This window comes from Anoplopoma fimbria, chromosome 19 (genome assembly GCF_027596085.1).
Source record: "Anoplopoma fimbria isolate UVic2021 breed Golden Eagle Sablefish chromosome 19, Afim_UVic_2022, whole genome shotgun sequence".
NCBI classification, from domain to species: Eukaryota; Metazoa; Chordata; class Actinopteri; order Perciformes; family Anoplopomatidae; genus Anoplopoma; species Anoplopoma fimbria.
The window spans coordinates 12,212,075-12,238,066 of record NC_072467.1 but is presented as its reverse complement, the minus strand read 5'-3'; the positions used below and the strand labels follow the sequence as shown (position 1 = coordinate 12,238,066).

Here is a 25,992-nt window from a genome sequence, read left to right as displayed (position 1 = left end):
AAGCTGCAAGCAGTAATACCTGAGGCTGAGCAACAGAAAGTAACTGAGGTCAGGGCTTTTTGTGGATAAGGTGGTAATGGACCCAATTTGTAAGTTTATGCTAAGGTGTTGCAGTCCTTATCTGTCCTATCCTTATCCGCAATGAAAATGTTTGCATTGTCATTTCAGTCACAGGGAAATGTCAGGGAAGTCGTTAGGGCAAACACACAAAACCATGAATAAATACTGAGGGGATGAGCAGAAAATAGCAATTTCCATTGTGATTCAATGGCTTTTGTCTACTCTCTGGAAAATCAATGCACAGATAAGAAGCAGGGAAAACCCTGTGGATTAGGCTGGATGCTCAGAGCAGAGATGTAGTGGTACTGTTATGCACTTATGGAAAGAAAACATATTCGGGACATGCACTATGAACTGAGTACAGTTTCTTAACACATAATCATTAATCATTCTCAAAAGGAAACAACATAAACATATTAAGCATAAAAGTTAATGTATGTTATTCAACGTTATTTTAAATTGGTTTTAGTCCATCTTGAGTCACTTATTAATCCTGTACTAAACAAAGCGTTGTACAGTTTCTAATTCACCACAGTGTGCTTACTAGAAACCTATATGACACAGGTTTTGGAGGACAATACTGAAGATAATGTTGCCATTGCATAAAATCAATGTTTGTTTTTCTTAGTCACTGACTCTGAGGGTGCGGGTGGCCTCGGTTGTTGCTCCTCCACAGGTGTCAGATCCATTCATAAGCTTGTCTCCCTCCACAGCTGTTCTGGCCTGCTGCATCACATCCCTGTAACACTCCTCTGCTGCAAGGGAATCACAGTGCCACATAAGTGCAGGTATAGAGCATTATATTAGTGTCAGTATTTGTTAGCATAGAGACCTGTCCATTAACAGAAGGATTTGGGCTCAAAGATTGCTAGAATTACAGGGTGTTACAGTCATGTTGCAGTAAACGTCCATGAATGTCAAAATGTCATCACTTCAACATTTATTTAGACATATGTGTGAAATTGTCACAATTAGCAATTCATATTTATATGAATTCTCGAGTTATTTCCAAAAGCGTGTTTTGTGAGGTCACAGTGACCTTTGACCACCAAATTCTAAAAACTTCATCCTTTAGTCCAGGTAAGATGTAATGAGATTCCCTCCAGGTGCTACTGAGATACAGCTTTCAAGAGAATGGGGAGGACATAAAGTCACAGTGACCTTGACCTTTGACCAACAAAATCTAATCAGCTCATCCTTGAATTCAAGTGGCCATTTGTGCCAAATTTTAAGAAATGACCTCCAGGTGTTCCTGAGATAACTCGCCACAAGGGATTACCTACTAGGAGCTTAATTCAGGTAAATGGGATGATAAACTATTACACCACATGTTAAGCTCTTTTTCGTTACTTCTGTTTACTGAGTTTCCAATAGTTAATTCCAATGCCAAGAAAACTTTTCCATCTAGTGACATAACTGACACCATCATTCATCTGGGAATTTTGGGTTATGTGTATGCATACAATCGCGAGGCAGGAATTCCAGTTTTTGGCTAAAAGGATAAGCATAATAGTAGATCGTTGTTGTTTGTTGAGTAAGGATATGGTCATGTTTGCGTGTATGGGAGCATGTTTATGCATACACAGGTTTTGTGGCAGGTTTAGGGTGATCCTTGGGAACACTCCCTCTCCAGTCAGCGTGATGACCTGCAGTGGCAGGAAAGCCACCTGCAGCTGAAGCTGCTTCTCAAACACCTCGGGGATGCCTGGGAGGTAGAGCACACGCAGGCATTGCTCCGCACCGGGATCGATGTAACCCTGACACACAAAGAAAATACACAAAATATGTTAAAAAAAAAATCTTATGCTTTATAAATGACCCTCCCACATCTGAAAATAGTCCCAAGATGGCCTCACCATGGCGGGGATGACCATGGGCTGGCCTGGTAGGACATACTGTCCTTTCTTATGTTGCTCCTCTTCCAGGGCCTTCCTCTGTCCCCCTGCCTCCCCATCCTCCTTTTGAGGGTGTATGATGCTAAATTTGAACCCCACCTTGCCAGTATTCCTCAGGGTCACCTCAGCTTCAAGTTGGTGATCAAACAGCTAGAAAGAAAGAAAGGGGAGATGAAACATTGCTTTTCAAACTGCCAGTGTCTTTATTTCACTGGAGACAATGTGAATTAACTTTGTGGCAAACTGTAGGTTTTGGTAAAACCACTCCACCTAGTGTCTCTTTGATGGAGTGGGTGCTCTGTAAAGGTGACACAGTAAAGTAATGGTTTCTAAAAAAGACCATGCATGAGGTCAGCCTCTGTTTGAACCTCATGGTTTATGGTAATAACTATTATTAAAATATAACAATAAAGAAGATACAGTGATAAAAGCTGTTACTTTGATATGATACAAACAAGAAAAGTGATTCAAAAGTTGCTCAAAATCTGGAACTGTTCAAAGTTGGTCACTTGTGCATGCACAAAGGGGGTCGTGTCAGGACTTCCTGAGTGATATGGATAAATCTAATTGAGCCAGGAAAACAACACGGGGAGTAACAGAGAGAGAGAGGGAGAGAGAGAGAGAGAGGGAGAGAGAGAGAGAGAGAGAGAGAGCGACAGCATTAGAGAAAAGAAAAGACAAAGAATAGTGCTGAACAGACAGGAAGGTCAGAGAAATGTTCTGCTGAATCGCTCATTTCAACTAAATCAAAAATCAATACGCCCTTGTTTTGAATATCAATGATAACTGGTCCGGATGGCCTGAATACTTAAAGAGGGGAGTGGAGGTGCAAAAACACCAAAGTGTGAAAAACTATGCAGTGACATTCAAAGTTAATTTGATTCCCTCTCACCAGTCATTGCAGTGGATAAAAAGAACAACATTATATACTATGTCTTTATATAATGTGTATCCTGAATGTCATATACTGAAACATAACTATTTCATTGGGAAAGCTTGTTGTGTCAAAGATCTGAGAAGATTAAGTGAATGAATATGAATATCAGCTTTATTGGTCATGTACATACATAGATACATGGGCTGCTAAGAAGCGCCCGGGGAGCAACTTGGGGTTAGGTGTCTCGCTCAAGGACACCTCGGCATGTTGACTGTAGAGGCCAGGGTTCGAACCATCAAACAAGTCTGGGTAGAGAAGCTCTGTATAGATACCTGCAGACCAAAGTCAATATGCGTAGAGTCAAGGCTGTAGCTGATTAGGGATGCTTCTCCTCTGAGTTGGATTTCATACGTCGGCCCCTCCTCCACACGGCACTGTGCTACCACCTCTCTGCTGACATTTTCGTGGCCATAGAAAGAGATAATGACCTGCTGCTGCTCCCCGGGTTGCAGATGACCGTATATTGGCAAGATATCAAACACCTGGAGGCACAAAAAGAAAACAAGTTGAACTTCTCATTTTTATTTATTGATTCTGCTGTTATTTTACGCTCACATTAAAGGAATAGTTATTTTGAGACATGTGTTTCCTCTTCCCTGTATTTGTGAGTACTCCTCCTTTTGTCCCTCTCTATGGGTACATCCCAAGTCTCTTAAATTGCCTCCTCGATTCCCTCACTTGCGTCCTTTCCTTGCGTCTTAGTCCCGCCCACCAGGGATGCATGGAGAGACGCAAGGAAACCAGGCGAGGAGAGAGGAAATGAGGAAATGTGTTTTAAGAGACATGAGACGTCCTTTCCTCTGTAGCGTCACGTGAAGCGACGTCTGTTTCTGATGACGGCGGCTGCTGATCACATGATCACTGTACTAATATTAATAATGACACAAAGTAATCATCACTGTACTAATATTAATAATGACACAAAGTAATCATCCCTGTACTAATATTAATAATGACACAAAGTAATCATCCCTGTACTAATATTAATAATGACACACAGTAATCATCACTGTACTAATATTAATAAGCGCAGGACCGATTTCTACCGGTGAAATGCGTTTGTCTTATTTATGAATTATTAACGTCTGTATGTTTTGAAATTGGGATTGTGATGTCATTATTAAATAATCCAGAATATGATTATGTTTCCTCCTAAACACTTGAATTAATTGATTAGGCTCAATGTTTAGGGGTAAATTGGAATTACATAACTCATCAACCTGACACTCAGGAATGATCAGCCTCATATGAATTAATGGAAATGAAGATAAATGATGTAAAAAGTGTTTCTACTGACAAACAGATAGACTCTCCAACTCTTTAACTCTCTCTAACTTTAATCCATTCAGTCTGTGATCTGTCATCACTCTGGTATTAAACTCCAGTGATGATGAGTTATATCAGATCAGTACGATCGGCTGCAGCGTCCAATCAGATAACAGATGAACGATGAGGGGGCGTGTCGGTCCCCACAACACTTCCTGGAAGGAAGCTCTCGTGCATCCTCGCTCATGGCTCCTCGGTTATCCTTCCTCCCTCCTCGATCCTCGCTCCTCGGTGCTGTAATAAGAGCTTTGGGACGGCCGTCAATATGGCGGCGCAGAACGACTTCCGGTTCAAGCGAGGAGCGAGGAAACTAAGAGACTTGGGATGCACCCCACGTCTCTGTATGTTGTGTGTGTGTGTTGCTGTGGCCTTCTTTTCAGGCTTCTGGTCTTGTCTTCTTACACACCTCATCCCCCCTCCCAGTCTACATACCTCACAAACACGCACACACTTCCCATCAGACCATCTACCTGCAGTCCATCTTGTCCACCTCTTCATTCACTCCTCCCCAGATTGTTGTTCATCAGGGCATTACTTACACTACAGGCCTTATTAAAGGGAAATCACTCTTGTGATTTTGCTTCCTCGTGTTTTTTGCGTGCTCTAACGTTATTCTCTTTGTGCCCCAGGATGTCCACCGGCCTGCCAGTCTTCCTGCTCGTCTGTCTGCCTGCTGGCACCCTTAGTAAGCCACGCCTTCCCTCATTACTCCAGATCACGCCAGCCATACTCCAACACCAACACCACCACCACCATTACCCCTACTGCTGCAGGATCTTTACTCCCTGACATCAGCATCCTTATCCATTTGTAATACAAACTCTTTCTCAAAAACACTACTCTGGTACGTGTCTTGCGTTTGGGTCCTACTTGTGGCAGCAAGAGAGCAAATATATGTTGAATTATTCCTATAAGCTCTAATATTTCAGAGGATTTCTCATTTAGAGTTTGCACTAGTGGTGTTTACTTTTAAGTTGAGTGAAAAACACAATTAGTCGATTGATCAATGACTTAATAGATACATATACTAAATGCCTTCGATTTCCGTTGTTGGTCTGACAATAATGTTATTCTTTACAATCTATAGACTATTTCAACAGAATTTCATTGCTCGGCAACAGCTTGGCTCCATGTTTACTTCCTGCCAGCTATTGTCATTCACAAATTGAGACACCACTGGGATGTTAACGTTTACAACTGTAAAATGGTTTATACAGTAGACTAAAAGTGGATTTGATTGATCAAAGAATATATAATATATAATATACATACACAAATTCTAAATCAGGGAAATACCATGAAGGCTCCACTGAGTTGTAAAAGATTCTCAGCACTCTATTACAGCAAAGCATTTAACTAGAACAAATTATTGCAAGCTGCAAAAAAGGAGGGGTCTCCACACGGAGGTTTATAATGCAAAAATGTGTGTGTGTGTGTGTGTGTGTGTGTGTGTGTGTGTGTGTGTGTGTGTGTGTGTGTGTGTGTGTGTGTGTGTGTGTGTGTGAATGGCTGTGTCATGTACATGTTTTACTACACCATAGCATTGCAGCAAGAGAATGACTTGCCCACTAGCTGCATGCTCTCTCCATCCCCTGACCAACTTGAAATCTCAAGTAAAACGCTGATGTGTTTACAAGCGAGCATTTGCCTACCTCTTCCACACCCACAGTGCCCTGTGTGCTGCTCCGTTCATCTGCACCTGGCCTGGGGCTGAGAGGAGCTGAAAAGGCAGGAGAAGGCGATCTAGAGGAACTCCACCATTCTTCTTCTGTCTCATTTTCTGGGTTTGTCTGCTCCCTCTCTGCCTCCAGCATCTCTGTCTCTCTATGAGGGCAAAAGAATAATAAAACATCCATGAAGTGGATATTTTATTTTCCCCACGATGAAAGTAAAGCGACAAAAACAGACACAGGATGAATGAAACATTGGGAAAATAATTTACAAGAGGCAAAAATGAGAAGAGAAATGAGAAGTGTCAAAACAGAATATGTGAAACAATCAATCAACTTTATGAAAAGTGAAAGCCTCAAGCTGGTAGCAGGGTAACACATGTCCTACAACAGCAAGTTATATAAGCATCCATTGTATGTATAATATATCATTAACATATATTGTGATACCCAAGTGGAGAAGAAAATCTTTAGCACCCACACCCCAAAGAATTCCGACTCTCATTTTCTCTCTCTGTTCTCCCTCCCCTTCCTTCCCTGTGGGATCAGACTGGGTGCATCCATCAAGTTAATTAAACAGAGTGTTCTATAATTAAGAGGAATTTTAATAGGCAAGCAGCAGGAAACAGGTCAGGATAGATTGCAGTGAAGTGCTGAATAAACATGGAAGTGAATGAAAGAGATTTAGTGAGTGAAGCCATCTCAAAGCTGGGCTGCACAAGTTCTATATTAAATCACCAAACACCGGCCACGTCATTGCCATAGTGTGTGTGTGTGTGTGTGTGTGTGTGTGTGTGTGTGTGTGTGTGTGTGTGTGTGTGTGTGTGTGTGTGTGTGTGTGTGTGTGTGTGTGTGTGTGTGTTTTGTGTTTGTGTTTGTGTGTTTATGTCCGTGTGTGAGCTTCAGAGCGTGCATACATGTAAGGCAGCATTTAAGTCTGCACACGCATTTGTTTGTTAGTTCCCAAGAATGCCTTATCACTGGAGGGTCCGCTCTTAATGAGAGGAGGCTAGTAGAGCAACCAGCAGGGGGCACTGTTGTATGGTCAGTCTGAGATGGATGCTGTGACAAGCTGGCCTGATGTCTGGCCTTGGGGAGATCACAAATTAGAAAGTCCAGCAATGTAAGATGTTGGAGAGAGCGAACACTGTAGGTCAATGTCTTGAAAAATAGGGTGCAATTTAGGTGAATGAGAGTTTGTAAAAGCTTATGAAAAATCATGTGCCCCCCTATGGAAAAAATGAAGCTTTTTAGAAAGAGTTTAAAACCCACTGGTGCGGACAGAGGAACAGATGGTGAGACAGCAGATGATGACTCTGCAAGAGCGCAGCTCAGGACAGAAATAGCCTACTCTGACATTCTCATATCTCTCTCTCTCTCTCCTTCATCCATTCTTTACTTCATGGGTGGGTGTGACTGTGTTTGACTGTTTTCTTATGTTCCGTCTCACTAAGAATCTACACAGCAAAGACTACTGAACCACAAACATCTCAATTCCTGCAGACTGCTGGAAAAAAAAAAGGGCAGAGACAAATGGCTATTGGGATTACAGTCAGTGTGTCTTTGTGTGTGTGCGGGTGTGTGTGTGTATGTGTGTGTTAGTGTGTGTTAGTGTGTGTGTGTGAGACAGAGATACAGAGATAGAGAGGGAGAGAGATGTTCACGCTGGTTTAACGCTGATAAACATCATTTCAAATAAACTGTAAATGTTTGTGCATTTTTATCAAACAGCTGACAGCACAAATATTTCCTTGGTTTCATCACTTTTACGGTTTCCCATTAGTTTAGGTTATATTCTTACCAACTAAAAATGCACCAGTAAGGATAACCAGTTTCACTCGTCTCCCATGCAAATTAGCTTTTTCCATGACTGTGTCATTTAGATTATGCAAGGTAAACCTGCCTTATTCCCATTGGTGGAAAGTAACTAAATACATTTACTCTCCAGATCAGAAAGTTGTTTGTTTAAACTTATGACACGGTCAAAGGTGGCTGCGTGTTTACACCTTGATGTTACGTGTCTCTCTATATTTTGTTTTAGTATCTATTCACCTTCAAAGTTTTATCTGTTTCTTTGTTTATTTTATAAACATCACTTACATGTCTTATGTCTTATTATTTATACTTTACTATTGGTTGCACTCTCATCTTGTAAGATTCTACGCTGCATTCTGTTGTCCTCGTACCTCCTGTGTGCAATGAAAATAAAGTTGAACTTCATCTAATCTAATCTGGTGAGCCTATGTGGCCTACAAAAAAACAGGTATAACCACAACTATAATATGATGAGATACATACATTATGCTTCAGTCACCAGTGATTTTGAAGAAAGACAATTCAACAAAAGCTTCCATTACAATGCAAAAACAGGAAACTCACTGCTTTATCTGACTGTTGTACTGTTTGAAAAAAGCAACATTGCGGGTTTAAAAGACTGAACGCATGACCATGGAAAGTTGCTCAAGAATCTTTATCTCACCGTTACATTAGTCCGCCTAGGCTTCAACTAAACTTCCTCTACCTGTGAGTGATGAGTCCGTAACTATGTTGTTTAGTGATCTAGTCCATCATACAAAGAAGTAGTTACGATGCAAATATAGATTCCTAAAGACTGAGAAGTAAAAGTATTTAAATATATCAGTGGGATAGATGGATAGAAAAGAGTTTGCTCTATTGAAATTCCCCTCTCCAAGGGCTGCGGTGTAATTACTGATAGAGATGTAATTAGCTGAACATGGTTAGATAGTGCAGGTTTTGTGAGGGAGAAAGAGAGACTTTAGAGAGCAGTGTGTGCACGCAGAGTGAGGTCTCCATTTAATTAGCAGGCCAGCCTGTGAGACAGATTGTTAAGAGGGGTCACAATCTAAGACGGAGAGGGTGAGGGAAGAGAAGAGAAGGATGATAAGGATTTGGTAGTGAGCAGAAGCTCAGGCAGAAGAGACAGGGGAGCGGGAGGAGAGGAAGGAGGAAAATGAAAAAAAAAGGAAAGATAAATAGGCAATGTAAAAGCCTGAAATGATGGGAGCAAAAGGGAAGAGGAGCAATAGATGAAAGAGGGGGAGGGGGGAAAAAGCCGGTGGAGGGTGATAAATCTTGTAGCGGTATAGCAGTTAGTTGGTTCAAGGCCATGGACCGACAGACTGCTGTGGTATTCACAGTGCATTTCAAAGGGAGGGGAGCCAAAGCAAAAGCTTGAGAGAGGCACAATGTAACGTTAAGTACACAATCAGTACATTTGTCTTCCCAAGGGAATTTATAATGGATTTGGCTTTCAATTCGGATGGTTAAATGTATAGCTGCTGCTCTAACTTATCCCAATGGACAGTTTCAATCTATGTCTGGAATTTTGCCTTTGTCCCTAAATCCTGTCTATTAAGGATACTACAGTTCTAAACATTGCTTTGTTCCTTAACAAAAAAGAGGTTGCACTGAATCAGGGTGTTTCCAATCACAGTGACATTAAAAAGGCTGCATGTTCCATATACTCAAGGTATGAATGTTAACTGATATGACTGTGTGTGTACTTTCTCAGTGTAAGTACCTGATTGCATTGGGTTCTTGGTCATCAAGGAAGGCCCAGTGGTAGGACAGAGGCAGCGGGGAGCTGTTGGTGATGGAGATTGCTCTACGAGTCCCCGTGCAGTTGAGCACGCAGCCAAAATCCACCGCGGTGGTGGAGAAGTGGAGGTTGGGGAAATTGACCTCAGCGTGCAGCTCCACCATGTCTTGCTGTGGGTGTCCCTGGTAGTGTATCTCAAGGACCTGGAATATATATCAGAAGTGGAAGTACATAAACGGGTTGTTTTCACTTAATGCAGGTGGTTCCCTATCTTTTTATGGCTTGTGCAGGGGTGGAAGAAGTATTCAGATCCTTTACATCAGTAAAAACACTACCACAGTAGTGTATGATGCATTTTACTGATTTAGATGTTTAAGGTAGGACTAATTTGAACTCCCTTATGTACTGATTGGCAGTTTAATCTACAACAATGCATCACATTTTGTTAGATTGTCATAAGTTTGAAGCGTTGCTGTACTGTGAGAAGCACCTATCTCTGAAAAACAGCCCTTATTGCAACTTCGTGACGATGTATTTTACAGAGACTACAATAGTTTTTCTTTTTTTTTTATTGTTTATCTAATCTAAGAAATAGAAACATTTTCTCAACCCATAAAGGAGCACATTAGCAATCTTATTCAAAATTTGGATATGCATGGTTTTCACTTGAAAAGCTTTAATCTGAAAAGAAAGTTTGTAAGACAAATGTGGTGTGGTGAAAAGCACAATACCTGAGGTGGTGGAGTAGAAGTATAAAACTGCATTAAAGGGAAATACTCAAGTAAAGAACAAGTACATGTACTAACGTTACACAACTGGGCTTGTGACCTCTTTAATAGAGCAGTACTACTCATGGCCCTTAATCAAAGGACCTCTGATTATTTCATTTGGAGGTGATAATACCCAGATAAAAGCTACACTTAGAGAAATTAACTTAATGTTGTGTATATTATGACTAAAATGGTCTTGTGAACCCAATGGGGGTCCTAAAACTCATGTTAAAAAACCACTGCCATCTGTGCTAAGATATGATGTGCTGGGAAGGCCACAGTATGACTTAGATGAAAAAGCAAAGCATTACGAAAGGGATTTTACAAAAAACAAATGCATCACTGTTACCTCTTCCACGACTCGTGACACCCGATCATGACAGTAAGTTGTATTGAGGCACACCCACAACTCAGCCTGCTTCCCATCACCTAAAACCATGGACTGGGAAAAGGCATACAGTAGTTAAAATAAAAAAACATAAAGGTATTGAAAGAAACACGCTGACTAGCTAGGATTACAGACTTCAACTTTTTCAACTTTTGCCACAGGCTTGAAAATCATTTTGATGTGGATTCCACATCCCACATTTCAATCAGAGCTAGTTAGAGCTGTGATAAAATGAAAACATGGGTACTCTAGTGAACTTCTATCACAGTGAAAAAGGTGTTAAAAAGGAGCAATGCCACTAAGTGCAAGTCATCGAAACATTGGGTTTAAAACAAGCATATGACAGCCCATGTGTCTCAAAAAAAGAATATTAAGTAAGAGAAAGTATCTGACTCAACACATAGATTGTGATTAAAAAAAACAATTTTTACACACACACGTCCACTACAGACAAGATGGACAGTGACACAGAATTCAACTGAACTAGGTTTTAGTACCTTAACATTATATGTATTTTTTGAAAGAATGAGTTATATTATTGTTGACTATCTTGTTGCCAGCTTAATATCAGGAGGTTCTGACGCTTCTAAACACAAACATATTAATCAGTCATCAACATTTTTTTTGACTGTTGATGCTCAAAGTGATGTCCACTTTCTCTGGACATCCATGAACAAACACAGTGGCACTTTTCACACTGCTCACTCACCACAGGACTTAGGTCAGTATTGGATTGCAGTGAAAGTCACTAAATGCAAACCAAATTACAGCTACGCAATAGACATTCATTGTCAACATACATTGTGAATATTTGTCATCTAGATGACGCCTCAAAATCGATATTTCTCAAGGGTCTGTATGATCTCGATCTGCCTCCATTTGAGCAAGGCACTGGCCATCAATCTGATGTTTTTCGCCTTGGTACTAACACACCAGAGTCTCCTCATAATTATTTTGCTGAATTGTACTTTCTATTGTAATTTAAGGACAGATAAGAAGCCCTGACAGAACCGACATTTTATTGAGGTAGAAAATGGACCGAGATTGGAAATAGAGGTTGGTGGAATTATTAAAAAGAGAAATGAAAAACGTACAGAAAAGTTCACAAGCTCACTACAAACTAGTTTGGATTTTTTGAAGTGTAAATGGCCCTTATCTTTTAATATAGAAAACTAGCCAACATAAATCTAGGGTAAAGATAATATAAGTAAAAAACTGTGATTTACCAGAAATTCCTAATATTATTCTAGTTATTTCACAAACAACACAGTATTGGTAGATGACAGAAGATTCAGGTTAAATTTCAGTTCATGTTTGTGCCAGGCCAAAAGTCTTTGCCACTAATATCAAAAGGTTTCTTCTCTTGGAAATAAAATGAAAAACAGAAGTTAACCAAAAGGAGGAGATGTGTACCTTAGTGGTAGCTGGGCTATGAACTCCAGAGGCCTCACACAGGGAGAACGGCTCTACAAGAGAGAGCTCCACTGACAGAGGCAGAGACGACACATTCTCCAGGATGAGCTTCTCATATAAGGGCATTAGACTCTTTCCTGGGACCTATAAAATAGATACATTACAGGTATAGATATAGGTACATTACAGAACTAAATACTACTATAATAATATATTTTTGAATAAAGGTATCCTGGAGAGATGATCTTTTGACCAACCTTCTCCAGGTAGAACTTCAGCTTCTTGGAGGAAATGCTGAGCATAGGAGCCACAAAACAACAGGTGACATCTACAGACATGATGAGCTTATTACAGCTCTGGCGACCCACAATGCCATGGCACACCAGACGCTCCTGTACTACCTTGGTGAAGAAAAGAACATATTAACTGTACATGTATGGTGTGCTTATGAAAATGCAGAGCTTGAGTTTATTCACTTTTGGGCCTGCAAGCCAACTGTCTCACCTTGGGGGAGTCTGAAGATCCCGTCAACACCATGTCAACGGAGCTGCCAGGGGGAAGCTCCACCCGAGAAGGCCTGAGGCTGAACACCGGCTTCTCTCTGCTGGAGGACAGCAAAGACGTAGGGCTCAAGATATCCTTCTTCCTGGGAGCAGAGATTGGGGGCAGAACAGTTCGTCCGGATAAGCTGCCCCCTTTTCGGGTTTTTGTGGAGGGCAGGAAGCCGTCATTCCGCCAGTACATCAGGTGCATTCGCTGGCCCTGGTTGGTCAGCTTGAAGTGGTACTGGCATGACCCATGGCTTATAGGACATACAGAAGACAACAAGGAGTTGAGGCATCCTGTCAGTACTACATTTTCAGATGTAAATCTTCATATCATCATTATTGAGTGAACATTTGAGCGTGACCTCTTTCATTCTACCTTAAGTATGTGCCTAGGTCAAGGTTTGGAGCGAAAGGTCTGTCACTGACAATTGTGGTGCCAGTGCCTGTGGCAGATAGAAGCACAGTGTGCGTTTGGCTGTCCTGGATGGATACTTCTAGCCTGGCTTGGAAGTGAAGCGTGTCCTTCAGGTGTGCCACTACGCTCAGCTCCAGCTGGCTCTCGGGTGGCACTTCCCCCTCGCTGGGCTCAACTCGCCCAAAGGACCTTCCGTGGCTCTGAGGAAACAGAAAGACAATCCCATTTCCTTTACGGTCTGAACGCGGTAAGCGTCTGCTCTGACAGGATGCAATGGATGAAAATATATCCCTTGGGGACGGGCACTCTCTTCTAACTGAGCTTCACACACCATTGAGGCCTATGCTATGGAAAGATAAATATCACATAGCTATATAATCGCATCAATATCTCAGTGTAGCATGAGATCCTAGAGGTGTAAGTAGAGCAGTGGCTCCATGCCGGATATAAGTAAGATTAAATATTTCCCTACCATGGTTACCATAATGGGAAAAGGATGGGTTGTACAGTTGTATGAAATGTTATTTGTCTTGCGTATACTGTCTTTAATCTGAGCATAAAAAAAGGGAACGCTGCAAACTCCGTACACATTCCATTTTCCAGCTCTGTGGATTGTTCGATTGCATTTATATGAATAAAGTCCAGAGTAATGAGAAAAACAGATGTAAATCTAATGCTCATCTCCAGTCCTTCAATAAAGCCCTCCACTGTGCTCACTGTACTGTGTGACCAAGCGGTGGTCTGGATCACAATCGATGTTACATACAGCAACTCTGGTGATGAATGGCTGGAACATAAACTTTTAATTGGGATGTTGAGATTGAGCTTCCTAAAGATGCAGTGAAGCTTTGGCCCTTTCAATGCCGATAGGACAACGCGGTAGTTTGTTCATCGGTGGAGAAGAATGTCCTCAGTCAAATACTGCAATTGACATAGCTATACTCAGTGTTGCCTGAAGCAGAGACTGTACTAAAAATAATATTGGACGAATGAAATATGAAGCTTCAGTGTGACGTCTCTGTTCAACGCTATTTCCTTACAGAAAAGTCCTGCAGACATCTTGACAAAAAGACGCAGTCAGCACTTGACCAGAGAGTGACTTTAGGAGTCATAGATCATTTTCTCAGCGTTGGAATGATCGGGTAAAGGAGCCGCTGAAAGCGAACTCGGTGTGGGTCGATACAAGGGTGATCACAGTGGAGGGGTGGGTAGAGTCAGAAGAGGAGAAAGGGCAGGGGGTTGACTCCCCAGAGAGAGGAGCAAGATGACTGGAATCTCAATAATCACATCAAACCTGCTGCATCCCACAGCTTGATTAGCATTGATTGCTTTTGAATGCGGCAAAAGTCAGGAGGGCTTGCAATCCAGATCGGTGCGGCACGCTGTACAGCAATCAACAAAGAGCACATGAACCCGCTTAACCCTGCAGTGGTGCTGAAGTAACTACTGCAGCCGATTCTCCTGACAAACTTTATACGGCGCAACAAAATCAATGTAATGTAACGTGAATCATTGTGTGACTAAAGAGACTAAAATAACATCAGAAATTTCCAACCGATCCCTTTTTAACACAGAACGCGGACAATGGCGTTAGGTATTCATTGTCCAAATCATGTATGAATGCAGGCATGCAGTTTCTATTTCTAGCTGCTTATCTCTGTTTATATCAACAGAAAAAACAATAGAGAAAAAAACTGTGACCATTTAAGGTAAAGGGTTTGCTATGCTTTGCTTGGAAACTATTCTTTACAATGTCTGTCGAAGGTTTTTTTTCCTTAACTGCTGCAAGTTGCTGCGAAAACTGACTTGACTGCATAAAATAATCGATAAAAGCCTAGGTTGGATTAAGGGAGGGAGTCGTGGTTAATTTCTCACAGATGGACACTTAAATTACAAGCAAGTGTGGATGCCTTCAATGATATCCCCGCAATCTTCAGTCATCAGGTCTATTTATGTGGCTCTCAACCAGCCTATTGAGCGAGATGTAATGTAATTCAAGGAGAATCCGCATTGATTGATTCTTGAGAGTGCAGGGGGGGAACTCCTTCTCCTCAACACCGCCTCAGAGGAGAGGACAGAGTCACACAACTGCAGGAAGTATCGTGTCATAGCTCCAGTCGCAGGTTTGTTCCCGGTGGATTCCCAGTGATGAGGCGATGCAAAGTGAGAGGAGGGGCTTTCAGAAGGCAAGTGAAATATTGATTATGATGAACCATACAGCTCAGGTCACGGTAAAGTTTAATTTACACGGGGTGAGCACTATAAATAAAAGTAGGCGGAACATTAATTATTCAATCTTAAAGGGAAAATTCATCATCTTTTGTGTGGATGTCCAAACTGTGTTGATGGTAAATGTAATTATATGGAGCAATAGATTCCTCAGTGCTTGCTATATAGCAGGAAAAAGCTGAGGTCTTCTGTCGTTGAGCCGAGTCGTCAGTATCTTCATGTACCAGGATGCATTGCAAGCGAATTACTGACATCCGGAGGGTTCCCGCCGGCCATATCCTCTTGTACAGCGAATGCAGCCGCAACATTGGCCTCTATCTGCAGCATTTATTTGCCAAAACGCTTTTAAATGTATCCTCTGCACTCATATTTTGGGATGCCATGTTCACTAAAGTTAGCTAGATGGCAATACAAGCGAAGAGAACAAGGAAGTGCTGTTTTAGCGTGGCACCTAGAGCACGCTACCAAGAGGCGGGGACTAGAAATCAAAGAGGAAAAAGCCTGAAGCTCTTCTTGCATCTAACTCGTCACTGGCACATCAAATGACGATGCTGGATGCAGGAAGTACAACAACAAAAAAGGCAACATTTACTGAACAGAAATCGAAATTCTTCATATCAACATAGGGAGCGGGTCCACCACCCGCACCAACATGTTTTACAGTGGCCCAGAACGGACAAACTAAACACTGGCTCAACGAAAGTCTTTTGCGTTTTTTATGTCACCTGAAGGCCACGGTAATTCTGTGACTTGCTTGTGAAACATCGGTAACGTTAGCCGTAGAGTGCAGAATCCTGGTACCTCCAAGAGTAAGACACTTTCATGGTGTTCTATAGTAAGAGTGGCCTCTGAGCCAGGCATATGCCTTAATCACCGTTTTGCGCTGGCCAGATCACGTTAACGTAGTCTTGGAAAGTGAGGAATAAGCTGAGGGTTATTCAGTTGGTTGAAGTCTGCAAACACACCGCTAGATTCAACCAATCCTACACCCTGTGAAAATGACTTGGTGCATAAAAACCATCTGGCTGGTTCATGAAAGACTTTGAGGTAAATCACTTATTCTCCTGGGATAGTTATTAAATTAAACTGGCAACTGATTATTTCAAGAGCTAACAAAGTATTGAACCTATTAACATAGTTAATATTTACTTAGTTTATTTATTAACTTAATCAATTAGTCACAAGAGCAGGGGAAGACAGACAGAAGGTTTGCAACCATTTTAATTACTGTAACATCCTACCACTAGATCTGAGGGCATGTAAAGTTATCTTGATTATCCCTATTTAGATGTATATTGTAAGTGCTCTTTTAGTTTATCTATTTTAAGCACGTGCAAGGCTACTTAAAAGCGATAATATATGTTTAGAGGTGTGTTCGTGTTACTGTGTTCGTACCATGCGGGCAGTGAAGTGGGCTCGAATAGGTGACTGGTTTGACAGGTGCAGGACTCTGGTAATGTCCATCAGAACGGGGATTGTGCCAAAGTCCATCTGTAGGCTCTGAACATGAACTACTGGTCCCTGACCAACACATGACAACACCACCTCCTGGAAGAGAACCGAACAAAACAGAGGTGGATTAGAGAACAAAATGAACCAAGCAATTTACAGAGAGACACTCACAATCACACCCACATAATATTCAACCAGTAACAGCTATTCACACTCAAAAGCACACACACTCCCACAGACCAGGGGTGGCTGGATGCTGCCGAACACAGCAATGCGTAGAGTGTGCTGCTGCCTTCCAACGGCCTTAGCCAGCAGAAACACAGGAAGCTCTTCTGAACTGTGGGGAAAAATAAATCCTCTTGGTGTGGAGCTGCCAAAAAGCAGAGATGGACTCTCCTCGTATTCCTGAAAAAGGGTGACACAGACAGAAATTACTTTTTAATGCAAGCATACATATTCAACATCTATTGTGCAAAGATAGAAAGCAAAAAGATAGCTGGTCCTGGAAGTCATTCATTTACCCCTCACCTTCTCACAGTTGGCAGACAACGATTTCAATGTTGGCCATTTGTATCAGTACTTTGCATTTTCATGGAGCTAGCCAAATCCGGATCTGATTATTTTGACTCTAAATATAATCTTAATTCTATTGTGTCTTTAAAATCAGTAGAAAGTCTTAATGTTCAGGGATTGATTGTTACCACTCTCATGCCTATGTAGTTAATATGAAGCTAGAGCTAGGAGACGGTTATCTTAGCTTACTACTCTAGGAAGTCAGTGCTCCCATTAAAGAAATAGTTAGGCACATAAACCCATGTAAAAACACTTGTTGTTTTTATAATTTTTTGTACAGATTTATGGATAGTTTCACAGTTTTTATCTCTGCAAGTTAAAGCCAGTGGGGAGATCATGTGTTAGGTTGTGTGTGTATCGGTCTGTCTTTCCACGACTTATTGTGCATACTACTGGATCCATCACTCTAATATTTTTTTAGCTTATTCATGACTGTATTCTCAAGGACTTTAGGAAAATGATTTACAACTTTTGAAAAAATTATTTTACTGACTATTTTATTCAGTAATGAACGACTGACCCAAGTGATCAACAACCGCTTCAGTAGCAAAAAGCATTTCCAGCAATCAGCTAGGCTAAAAAGAAGCCTTGCTAAGTCTGCTGCAGGCCAGATTTTGGCCTTTGTTGTGGATAGAAAACTGACATCCATAAAATCTCATCTAATTTTAAACTAAAGGATCTGCAGATTAATTCCATATCCGATATGTTATGATTCACTAAAGTAAGGCAAGATACAAGATGAATAAATCCCTGTTTGTGTTCTCCTCGCCACCATCTGACTCCACGGTAGCTGGGAGGGACCTCGGAATGACATTCAACTCTTTATTGATTGCAAGGGGAGAGGGAGACATACGTACCTGATGGAGATCTGTACTCTACTGAGTCAGCCTTACAACAATAGTCAGGTGTGCTTTGGAACACTTAAGATTTATCTTGCTGTAATTATTCCTTCTGTTCATACTCCCAATTAGAAGATCCCTTCCAAGCATAAATGCATTTGAAATGTCAGCAAAAGCTAAGATACAGCTTTAGCATTCTGTCTTTGTCAAATCATGTGGATATCGTCAGAGGTTACTGTGTCTTCATAAACGTATAAAGATATAATGTGTTAATTAGTTATCATTAGAGGTACAGGTAATCAGACTGTGTTACCTTTGGACAGAGTTTAAGTATTTTGCGGACAGACATGAGAGTGGGGTCAATCTTATTATCTAACTCTCAGCAAGAAAGCAGATACAGGTAAGCATATGTCCCAAAATGTTGGGCTATTCCCTTTAAGCTGTTATTTTAAAATGCCATTAAGTAATGCCGCTCACCTCTAACGCATAAATGTTTTTTTATTGAGCTGGAAATTAGCCATTGTCTTAAATATGCATGTGTCGGCAGGACAGGTTTTGTGTTTGTTCTGTTCACTGTTCTGTGAATACCCTGCAATCCAAATAAATAATTTACTGCAGTGATCTACCTAACCTGGTCAAGCATGCCGAAGCAGGCAGGCAGCGTGCTGGTGTTGGTCAGCCGCACTTGCTGTTCATAGGGGTGATCAAGGAAACACCTTTGAAAGTCCAACACTGGAGTCTCCACCACAATATCAGGAACAACACACCTATTAACAACGAGAAATACACAGAGAGGGGAGAAGATAAGAAACAATCTGGGGCTTATTTATAATTCACAACAGTAATTGCATTATTGAAAGAAAAGGTATTCAACTGCCTCACAAGGAAAAAAGGCCTGTCCGTTGCTCTCAGAGTAGGGCAATCTTGTAGAGATATCTCTGAAGTCTCTCACGATACAAGTCATTTCATTACATCATGCCAAAACTGCAGTCCATTAATTAGAACTGATTCATAAATTAACAATGACGCTGATTGCTGTGAGGAAGTCAGATTACAAAAAAGGCACTTTACTTTAAAGGAAAGGATTTCAGTAAGAGTTTGGAAAAAGCAAGATGAACCTCTGCTGTTTTATGGCATGGCAACACTTCAACACTAATTTTATAAGAGGAGATGATATTCCATCTTACTTGGACAGATGGATGGAGAATAATTTTCATTGACTCATTCATTTTTTATGAAGTATCTTTTCGAAATGGATAAGATCAAACAGTGGTATGGCAGAACATTTATTTTGAAGAGAACTGACCCAATAATCTAAACCCAATAATTTATGGCCTCGTTGAGCAAAGTTAAACTTATGATACTAAATGTAACAGTTTACATGTGTTAATCGCTTTGTAATGTGTAAACTGATTGTAGCGTAACTTCGATCCTGAGACCTTCACTGACTTCACTATAAGCTATTGATACTATATGATATACCACTGTTTCCACAACTTTTTTCTTGGGATCCATTTAAAAAAAAAAATGACAAATCATCCCGACCCAATTCACAAACGGCCTCATCTATGAATCATGAGAAGAGCGAATTTGTGCATTAATTAACGTTTTTGACCATTTTTACTGCCATTTCTGCAGCACCTTATATAATGTTTTTAGCCATTTCGACAAGATAGTCACTTGATACTGACAACTTCAATTTATAAATGTGTTATTGAAAACTAATACACATGTTAAATACCTTCTAAATGAGTCCAAATAAATACATCTCATTCTTTTAATTTTCTCTTATCAGTAAAACAAAGAAAATGTACGTTACAATTTTATATTAGATTCAAAGTTATGAGTAGGCTAAAATTATACAATATATAGGTTCCCTCATGTGGCTCAAAGGTGTACTGCAGATATAAATAAATAGAATATGAAAGAAAATTCTGCAAATGTATTTGGTTGCCCTCATATTTCACCTGCTGAAACCTATTTGCAAAAGGCAAGCTAGATAGCACATGGAACATATGTTCCAAATAAAATATAGGAACATTACAAATATTAACATTATTCTAAATATGATATACGAATGTAATGGAACATCACATGACTCTTTGGGCAGGTACTAGCTTGTGCGAGCAACAGGATGCTGACTGCAGTTCACTTAACGGCCAGGTGTAATAAATAACAAGGATTTCTGAAAGTTATATAATACCTTCAACAATAAGTAGTTTGCTGCAACTTGCAAGACACAACAAAACGTAAACCGATGTGTGAGTATGTCTGCATGCACATCAAAACAGTATGAGAATGTTCTGTAAATGTGAACATCTGTAAATGTGTCTGACCTGGCATTGATAGGCAGAGTCATGATCTCCTGTCCGACACCGTCAACATCCACCACCAGCCCCAGCCTGTATCGCTTGACTGTGTTGGAGCACAGCGTCACCTGTATATGTAATACACCCATATAGTATAAGACCAGACAAGGTTTAAAACATACAGTGACCAACGACTGTGTGACACATTTTCTGTTGGTGGGTTTTAGTTTATTGCTGCAGAATTTGTGATAAATGTATCAGAGGACAACTTAATCCTCTCAAGTCCTCTCAAGAAAGAAAGTTAAATGACAAACAATCTGTCATTTCGAAAAACAAGTTAGAAGAAATTTCATGTAGCACTTTGACATTTCGCAGAGATTGATACCACTATCATGTCTGTATATACGTACAGTATGTACTAAATATGAAGCAAGGAAACTGTTATCTTAGCTTCCCATAAAAACTGGAACAGAGGGAAACAGCTAGCCTGGCTCTGTCCAAATTACCAAACTCAACCTACTAGCACTTTAAAAGCTCACTAATTATCATGTTATCTACCTCATTTGTTAAATCCATGCAAAAAAAGGTAGAAGAATAAAAAGTTGTGGTTTTATGGAAGATTAGCTCAATTTTGACCTGTTCTATCTGATCTACAATTTATTCAGTCAACCAGGAGGAAACTGACCATGGTGGGAAAACTGCTTAATATGACAAGCAGAGGATAAAATCACCATTACCTTGCAGTTTTACTTCAATAATATATATTTTTGACATATATATGATCATTGGGGTGATGCATAGCTTATCTCCTTCGCAGCTACACTTTATGATTTAGGCTGAATATATGGGGATATTTTTACAAAAACATACTGGGCCGTTTTGGCATTCAACTTAACCAAGACCTGTTATTCATGTATGTTGCAAGGATAGCAAAATAAATTCTTAAATGAATTACTTCCCGCTCCATTTGTTAATTAACTGTACCTTAATGGTGACATCTGACAAGGCACGCACAGAGCCCGCAGAAGGTTTGACGGTGAACTCCACAGGCCGTGCATGAAGGTCTCTAGCAGCACTGCCTCCCCAATTGTTCCTGGACACCTCGGACGCCTGTTTGGCACTAGTTATACTGGGAGACCCCAACCCGTCTCCCAGGACACGCAGGGCAAAAGTCATTGGCACCAAGGAGGTGTTGAAGAGGATACACATCAATGTTAGTGGAAAACCTGCACAGAGACAGACAAAGGTGGAACAAATGGGAACATAAAGAGGAGACTGAAGTGGAAGACATTCTGAATATATATATATTTTTTAGTATAAAATATGTTATGTAGACACTTTAAAATGAATCTCACCAAAGGCTACATCTCCAAAATTGAGCTCTGAAAGACTGAAGTGGAATGTGGGACCAATGACACAACCACTGAAAAAAAGAAGACAAAAACCCGAGCCATGAGAAACATTGGTATTTTGATTAGTTACACTGCCAACAATTTTTATTTTTTATATTCATGCGGATAAATCTGAATGTTCCATCACAATCGTAACTACACTCGCTAACTTCACCTGAAAGTCACGGTAAGTGGTTGCGGCTGTCCTGTGACAGTTAGCAGCAAGTCCTCAGAGAAAGTTCCCAAGACGCGACTGTGGAAGGTGACTTCCACAATCTGGCAGGCCCCAGAGGGAACAACACCTTCCTCAGGACTGAAGGAGAAACAGCGGCCGAAAGTGGTGTCAGGGCTTGACAGCCTGAAAGGGGCATCAATCAGTCCTCTGTTGTGCACCTGCACCTGGACAAAAAGAAGCATCCACTGATTCAACACTCCAGTTTTTTATTTTCTTGTAAGAGCCCCACCATCATTAATCAAGTAATAAACATGTGCTGCATTTATGTTTCGTGGCACCACTCGAGTTCAGCTTTAATAGAAAAATAACAGTGCTCAGGGAGCATTTGATTATATTACAGCACTAAAAAGAGATAAGTGAATGAGTTGTTTTTATGTTGGAAATTTAATTAACCGTTATTTAACTTTAGGCTTATTTATAAGAACAGACACCAAATGTTACTTTAGTAGATTGTTCATAGTTACAACTCATCTATTCAGCCACTGATAAAAATATTGGCAAAGACTGTATAATATATACTTCAGCTTTGTTAAATTGTATGGAGCATGTTAATTGCTGTTGTTAAGTGTTTTGGCTGACTGGATGTTGCATCAGATTTGGATATGTTATATTGCAAACAAGTGGACAAAATAACACCTTACATTATGACAACATAGAATCCTATCAAAGACTTCAGCCACAAATTACCTAAGAGTTGATGAAAACACAACATTATAAACTTCACACAGGGACTGTGGCTATTGCATTGCATTATATTTAACAGGCATTCACCCTCTGTATAGTTGATAGCCTTGGAAACTTGGCTTTAGAGTTAACATTTCTAGAATTAGATTTTTGTCAGCTTTTTTAGCTTGAATAAAAGGTAAGGAGAGTTTGCCACACACAAGCTGTTACTACATTCTGATCCATAGTTTTAGTTATGTACGGAATACATCACGTTACTCGCGTGTCATGACTGATCATTTTCTGAAGGGACACAACTGTTCACTTTGGCTTAACCTTTCTTACTTCATAACAGTTTTTGCCACCAATGAATACGTTTTGCATGTCGATCAGGTCATAGTTGAGCTGGAGGTCAGGTCCCATGCCCTCAGCCTTTATTGTTAGAGGCAACCGAGCTTCACGGCCTAAGTGCAGACACAGACAGGGAGAGATTCAAAACATAGTTACAGACAGAGAAACCAAAATAATATATTTTGGGGGATTTTATTCAGGTCAATGGGAAAGTTTGCCTTTAATGCTCCACTTTATAGTGCTAAATCGGAAGTACAAAAATACAAAAGTGAATACTAAATACTTGCTAAACATTCAATTTGCTGCAGCTTATTCTACTTCTCTCTCTCTCTCTGTCTCTCTCTGTCTCTCTGTGAACTTCTTAAAGGGCATTGGAGTTCTATCCTGCAGTTTTGCTGAATAAGCTTCTGAAGCTTCTTGCAAACTGAGGAATCAGGGTATGGTAGTCTCCAGTCCGGCTGTCATTGACCTAGGCTTGTCAGGTCATCAACTGCCTCAGAAAACATGGAAATGAATGTAAATCTGGCCTCCGGCTCCGAAGACACACGTGACGGCCACATGCAAATTTCCCAACAACCTTTTACTACCACTGGGTTGAGATGCATATATTTGGTCCTCATGACAGCATGTCTAATATGAAAATGAGATTATGTAGCAATAAATCATCCAGTGGTTACAGCATTGAGGCTGATTTAAGGGTTCATCTGTGGCGCTTCAACCAAGTTTGACTGTGTATGTCAAACACTGAAGGAGAAAGGAACATAAAAAACGACCTAGTTGTTCTCTGAGAATAACCAAGCAGACAGACACGGTTTGCTACCCAGACTTGTCTGTCTAACCTTTGTCTGCACCAACCCACTGAGGGAAGGAGAATCTTTTATGAGAAAGCCAAAGCTATTGATTTACAGCAGGAGTGTACAGTCTGCTTAAAGTCGTTAAATCAATCAATTCCAAGAAGTTGAAGAACAAACAAAAGAGGGTATTGGTTCAAGAAACAAGCCATGTTTGTTTGTGTGTGTGTGTGTGTTTGTGTTTGTGTGTGTGTGTGTGTGTGTGTGTGTGTGTGTGTGTGTGTGTTTGTGTGTTGCTATAAAATTGCTGTAAATGTAAGCCATAATACACATTGACCTTTACCTAACGGCAGTAATTTGAATTTGATCATAATTTCATCCCAAATGCCTTAATTTTAACATTGGAAAGATAACCATGGGAACACACCATATGTTAATACACTGTTTGAGATCTCTGGCCCAATTCAGGCATACTATCTCAGATAGTGTATCTAGATCCAGTTGAGATGCTTTCAGCTCTTGCGATGAAATGGATCTTAAATGGCAAAAACAATGACATTGTTTGGTTGCTACTGTATCGTAAAGATACATGCCATACTGTGCTTTGCTAGGTGAAACCTAAATGAGTGTTGTATTTTCTAGCTAGGCACTTACCTGTGATATCACAATATATGGTTTGTTGGTACAGTTTGGCCTCCTCGGGCTTGAAGACAATGTTGAACTGTGCTGGGGTGTTGGGCCATATTTCACCCACCTGAGCCATAGAAAGACAAGAAGAAGAATAATGGGTGATTCTACTTAAAGGCTATAAAGCAGCCATGCACACACACTGTAAATGCATATTCTCTCACACAGAAAAAAATAGATTGGTCTGAGGACCATTCATAGTTTAAGTCAGTAGCAGCTTGATAGAGTGAATGGACCAGAGGAGAAGGTTTTTTGATGAAAGTCCAAATGCATTCATTCTAGTGTGGTAAACAATGTGGAAGTTGACTGTTTATTTAATCCGCCTCAACTCTCACACACACACAAACTGTCTCTGACACCTACTAATACCTGTGTGTGACTGTGTGCGTGTGGGAGGGGGGTTACACATGTGTAAACTGCTGACCATTTCTCTCAAATGCCCTCTCAAAGTTTGTGGTGTGACTGGCCTACAGACTATTTACTCTCCCTCCCCCACATTTCTCTCTCTCTCTCCTTCTGTTTTCTGTTCGTCTCCTCTCTCCCTCTGCCCAGGGAACCTGGCTGACTTGAGCGGAGAAGACACTGGCAAAAAAAAGGGTGGGATGGCGGTGTCAGAACAGGTCAGGCTACCTGAAGGTCCCTAGGCAGAAAAGGGCCCAGCCCTGTGACCCTCCTGCTACTAAGGAGTCAGATTGGATTTACGTTTGAACAGCAGAGCTGAAACATAACTCTTTGCAACAAATCGAATCTCAGATCTGATCTTTTTGGGGCAATCCACACCAGATTCTCATCTCTGTCCTTACAGCTACGTGGCAGCATACAGTAGGTGGCACAGCATGTAACGATAAGTGTCCTTTTAATCTAAGGACCCGGTTTCAAACAGCCTACCTGCTCTTGGACAAGTTACTGAAATCCAGCCACCTCAGAGAAGGCTATATAGAGGTACGTTAACCCCATTTGCATTAATTAAAGTATTAGAATATTCAGACACATCATGAGAAGTTATTATCCTCATGCAGCACAGTCCTAACAAGGAGAGAAACTAAGCTGTAAATCGATGGGTAGGGTGTGCACCAGTAGCTGACAAGAGATAATGGGCAAAAGGGATATGGAGAGACTGGAAAGCACAGAGACACATAAACACACCGCTGGTTCCACAGTCATGCAGCTGTGTGAGAGGTCCAGGCGCTGGTCCCTCACAGCCGAGCTTCTGTACTCCTGCAGGGCTCTGGACAGCAGTGGGAGGCGATGGATCGCTGTGGGGTCGGACTCGCACTGAACGAGCAGCCGCTCCCTCTCCCCATCCTCTATCTGCGGGAGCACTGAGCTCTCCCTGGAGAAATGGAGGAAGGGAGGCAAGGTGAAACGCCCAAAAAACCCAAAGAGAAACAAGTAAGGTCAGAGAGAAAAAGTGGCAGAGAGAAGAACAAAGTGTCACAGACAGAAAGTAGGTGACATTTGATCTCATTCTGGCAACACATGCGATGGTAA

The 25,992-nt window shown here is 40.9% G+C and overlaps 1 protein-coding gene across 1 annotated transcript in view; it reads right to left on the bottom strand.

Annotated features, from left to right (window-relative positions):
• Nucleotides 1-25,992, bottom strand: part of hydin (HYDIN axonemal central pair apparatus protein) — an 81,236-nt gene that overhangs the window by 37,897 nt on the left and 17,347 nt on the right. The window contains exons 9-29 of the mRNA XM_054619540.1: nucleotides 25,648-25,834; nucleotides 24,469-24,568; nucleotides 23,018-23,136; nucleotides 21,950-22,173; nucleotides 21,739-21,806; nucleotides 21,368-21,609; nucleotides 20,411-20,511; nucleotides 18,706-18,841; nucleotides 16,903-17,067; nucleotides 16,606-16,758; nucleotides 12,943-13,181; nucleotides 12,523-12,820; nucleotides 12,276-12,419; nucleotides 12,019-12,162; nucleotides 10,567-10,659; nucleotides 9,430-9,650; nucleotides 5,886-6,042; nucleotides 3,165-3,374; nucleotides 1,917-2,105; nucleotides 1,643-1,817; nucleotides 697-815 (exon numbers count right to left, since the gene is read on the bottom strand). Of these exons, the coding sequence (XP_054475515.1) occupies nucleotides 697-815; nucleotides 1,643-1,817; nucleotides 1,917-2,105; nucleotides 3,165-3,374; nucleotides 5,886-6,042; nucleotides 9,430-9,650; nucleotides 10,567-10,659; nucleotides 12,019-12,162; nucleotides 12,276-12,419; nucleotides 12,523-12,820; nucleotides 12,943-13,181; nucleotides 16,606-16,758; nucleotides 16,903-17,067; nucleotides 18,706-18,841; nucleotides 20,411-20,511; nucleotides 21,368-21,609; nucleotides 21,739-21,806; nucleotides 21,950-22,173; nucleotides 23,018-23,136; nucleotides 24,469-24,568; nucleotides 25,648-25,834 (3,484 nt within the window). The remainder of the gene's footprint in view (nucleotides 1-696; nucleotides 816-1,642; nucleotides 1,818-1,916; nucleotides 2,106-3,164; nucleotides 3,375-5,885; nucleotides 6,043-9,429; nucleotides 9,651-10,566; nucleotides 10,660-12,018; nucleotides 12,163-12,275; nucleotides 12,420-12,522; nucleotides 12,821-12,942; nucleotides 13,182-16,605; nucleotides 16,759-16,902; nucleotides 17,068-18,705; nucleotides 18,842-20,410; nucleotides 20,512-21,367; nucleotides 21,610-21,738; nucleotides 21,807-21,949; nucleotides 22,174-23,017; nucleotides 23,137-24,468; nucleotides 24,569-25,647; nucleotides 25,835-25,992) is intronic.